The sequence below is a fragment of the Limulus polyphemus genome, unplaced genomic scaffold (genome assembly GCF_000517525.1).
Source record: "Limulus polyphemus unplaced genomic scaffold, Limulus_polyphemus-2.1.2 Scaffold4958, whole genome shotgun sequence".
NCBI classification, from domain to species: Eukaryota; Metazoa; Arthropoda; class Merostomata; order Xiphosura; family Limulidae; genus Limulus; species Limulus polyphemus.
The window spans coordinates 2,446-6,719 of record NW_013670568.1 but is presented as its reverse complement, the minus strand read 5'-3'; the positions used below and the strand labels follow the sequence as shown (position 1 = coordinate 6,719).

The window sequence follows — 4,274 nt, the reverse complement described above, 5'->3', positions numbered from 1 at the left end:
AAGAGTAATACTACTTATGGAATGATATTCAGTAGAACAGCCAGTATAAAAGGTCAACCTTTTTTAAGTACGAAGAAATAGGCGAACTGGGTTGAAGAGCGATGAAGCGAAGTACAAGGAAATAGTGAACAAATGAACTTATATTTAACTTGTTACTTTTTTGTCAGATATAAGGAAGTGAAGTTTATAACAATTTTAGTACCCAAAAACTACAGATAGATGATTACTATTTTCAACACAACAAACTTCTGAAACCACGTGAACAACACGTTATTACTGCATATTAAGAAGAACACATAAGCGTTAAAATATCTGACGTATTATTACATTGTAACTCTTAAACGCATCAGGTATTTAGCGGCCAAATCTACATAAATAAATCATCGTTGAAAACTGTACAATGATCGTTAAATTTGTACATGTTCTTAATAACCTTGTTCCCCGTAAACATGATATTTTAACTTTCGTCGATAGTTAAAGCCTTCTTTTGATTAGAACACATTTCAGATTGAAAGAAATAAAATTTTGAAAAGAGCAGACTTCATAATGAAGGCCTACGAAGGTAAAGATCATTGAAAGAACTTACGAGGAAAAATACATGTAAACAATGAGGTCCCTCTGAACTTGGTTCTCATTGAAAATGTCTGCAGGAAATCCGTAAGTTAACAAACACTGTTTTTCTCCTCGCAGATCTCATACAAAAGGTTTTGGCTGCTCTTCCGGTGAGAATACAGGAAACAGGTCCTCAGGGGGCGTCTTTTCCAACATGGTAAAGTCCTCTTCATCTTATAGTGAACCTTTTCAAGCTTTAAATTACATCTCATCTCGTACGGAGGCGTAACTTTCCTATTTGTTTTCTTTTTTCTAGTAATTCTACACATACTCAATAACGTAGTAGGAAACAGTCAATTGTCCAAAGTAGGTCTATTATGAATACGTCATTATTAGGAAAAATTGTAAAATTGTCACAAAACGCCCGCTTTTCGTTTGCTGCGACTTGTAGTAATAAAAAACAAAAAAGTCATGCAATGGCTTCAGCTAACAGCTCTTACTATATATGTGACAAGTGTAACTTTCGTTAAAGTATAATCACGTTCGTCCATAATGATGATGCAAGCCAGTAAAGAAGTGAAACATCACGACCGGCAACCGTTTTGAATCTCATGATTCGAGGCTGGATTTTGACGACACAAATCACTGTTGTAATGAAAGTTGTAAGGGGCTTTTTGTTTCTAAACCTTTGGGTGGAGAAAAAAAAAATGCGATGAAAGAAAAGTAACACTTTAAAATCCGCTACATAGTTAATAAAACATGCAGTTACTTACCAAAACGTATGAGAAGAAGAAAAAAAACATTTTCATATATTTTTATCCTTTTTCTTATACAAAACCATGGAGCTTCAAAAAATAAATCATGAGTTATACAATTAAAATCGCAAAACAAACGAAAAACATGTTGTAAAGAAAAAATAAAAACATGAGGTGTAGATTAAGACTTTCATTCGAAAACATTCATTTCAATGTACAGAAGTGAAATAATTAAATGCTAACTGAGAAACAAATTATCAAAAACATTAAATTACATGTTAAACACCGACAGGTTTACACACAAAAAAATATCTGCTTTCTATTGCTAAATTGTGAAAAAGAGAAAGGTTAATAAGGTATGCGATCAAATGTTTGATATGAAGTAAGTTTCTCTATATCACTGTGTTAGTCTCTTAGCTTTAGCATTAATCAATCAGAAATGACTAATGTACAATGCACGCGATATAATTTATTTAATGGTTCTTACCGGTTAAGAGAACCAGCTTGCGAATGCGAGGAGTTCTTCCTCTTCTGGACTTAGACAAGTAGATGGAGATTCCAAACCCTGGTGGTTCGGAGAAAATTCGGATCCTGTACTAGGACTTGGGGAATTGGTTGTAGAGCAGGTAGGAGACAGACTCTGTGGGGACACGGCCGGACATCTGTCCTTTACAGCCTTTAGATACTGGTTCTCACCCAAACTGCCAAGAATGGTTGATTGGCTACCTTCTGATGACATGTGGTCTTCCTGATTACTTAAGAGTTGTTGAAGACATTTAATGTATTCCACCGCTGACCGTAGTGTCTCTACTTTGCTCATCTTCTTATTTTTGGTACCATTAGGAACGTGTTGACGTAGTGTTGCAAAGCCCATGTTGACCATTCTGACTCTGTTACGTTCTCTTTCATTCCTTCGTGCCACGGTAGCAGGCTGCGGTGAGGGCAGTGTGTAGCCGAGCTGGGTGAAGCTGATTCGCCGCTTGCATCGTAGAAGTTCGCCAGTTGTTAGCTCGGGCTTGGTACGCTTTATTGATAACTTTCCATTTGATGGAGCTGTGCAAGTGGTTTGTGTTGTCTGGAAACTAACACTGGACACTGGGGCGTTAGAGACAAAAATACATGTGGTAGGTTCCAATTTTTGAGGACTACCAGTAACGAGTGTCAAATACGACATGGCCCACTCGCTGGGAAAATTGTAATTATAATCAAATATACGGATAGATAAATGTATAATTACTCCAATACTTTCTTTACTGACGAAATATCTTTCAATGATGAACTTGAGGTTCCTGTACTATAGTCTTGGAGAGAGAGTAATATAATGAACGAGCAGTACGTCGGACAGAGAACGAGTGGTGGAATGTGACGCCAGCGAAGGAGCTATGGACGTTAAAAAAGGAAGGCGTTGTGAGTAACAAGCTCCGCCCCCAGAAACAGACCTCAGTGTTCTTGTCAAGTTATGTTTCTCGCGCGCGCAAGACACGTGGCCAGTAAAGATGCCGAACTAAACAGTCAGGGATGGCTTCCTTCTCCTTTGCGAGTAAAGCACGTGCTCGTCAAAACCCATCTTGTACCAAAAAGCCCATCCAGAGGAAGAATTCGACTGTTGATTCAGAAAACTGTCTTAGCTCTAGCAGAAAAATTAAAATAAGAACTTAAGCAAAACTAGCTAGTAAGGGGAAATAAATGAAATTAAGAAATGTTGAAATATTGGAGTAAGTTAGTTTGTAAACTGCCGACATAAAAAATATTGCAAAGTTTGTATTACAATGACATTTTAGTTATTTGGCCAGAAAATAGTAAATATATAGTTTGTATCTAAGCGGTAACACGTTATCCAGTATAGTTGAGGACAATATCTATTGAAAGAAGGCGAGAGAAGACCAAAGAAGGATGTAGGCGGACAGTATTAGTGAGTGATTAAGATTTAAAACGTATGTGGATATTAACTGGAGAACAACAGTAGGAAATTTTGGAGAGAGACATTATTATTACCAATCTTTGGATCGAATCAGCACCATAAATTTGCTTTGCCGAATTTCGCGCAAAAACTACTCCAAGTCTATCAGCGCTGGCCGTCCGTAATTTAGTAGCGATAATTTAGAAAGAAGGCAACTAGTTAACATCACCCACCGCCAACTCTTGGGTTATTAGTTAGCAACCAATAATGTTACTGACTGTTGCATTAAATTGCCCCCCACACCTGAAAGGGCGAGCATTTTCGGATACGAGTTTCAATTACGACCCTCTTCCTCCCCCGAATTTCTCTTTAACAGGAGAAAAAGAAGAATTTGAATTCAGGTAATTATTTTCCTAGTAATGATATATTACTCTGAGTAGTGAAACTTATAGTTCTGAAGAGCTTTTGCGTAGGTCAAATTATCATAACACTTGGTAATGAAATAAAATATAACTTATAAGAGTTTAAGTGAATTGACAAGCATTTGAAAATAAAGCTTTTATAATTCTGTAAGGATTTCTTTTGAAAACAATACTTTACTGTTAATAGTATAGCGCACACACAGCTCTAGAAGGTGGAACGAGTTTGTTTTTTTTTGGCAGTAATGGGACACGAACCATAGAATCACAGTCCGGGCTCATTAACCATTTGGCCAAGTCCGCTTCCAACAATTTCAGCGTGTTTGAAAGGAGGAACTTGACTATTTAGTTGACAAGGTGACTTATCTATTATAACAATACTTAGCTTTTGTCTGATCTGATGATGCGCACGCACCTTACTATCTAAATGTGCATGCACGCGCGCTTCATTTCAATGGATGTAAACAAAAGGCAGATGTAAATATACTTTGGTAGACATTTTGTAGAACAACATATTAAAAGTATATCAAGGTTTTTAAAACGGTCTAACGTTAGGGCTTAGAATAACATTATAATTATACTTATTATCATAGTATTAAGTACGGAAAAGTTTCGCCTTAATTAAACTAAAGCAAAAAAAAAAAAAAA

At 36.5% G+C, this 4,274-nt stretch overlaps 1 protein-coding gene across 1 annotated transcript; it reads right to left on the bottom strand.

Moving 5' to 3' along the window:
- Positions 1-1,797: 1,797 nt before the first annotated feature.
- On the bottom strand, positions 1,798-2,481 carry LOC106471909 (achaete-scute homolog 1a-like). The gene has a single exon (XM_013932533.1). The coding sequence runs from the start codon at positions 2,479-2,481 to the stop codon at positions 1,798-1,800; it is 684 nt and encodes a 227-aa protein (XP_013787987.1).
- Positions 2,482-4,274: the final 1,793 nt, after the last annotated feature.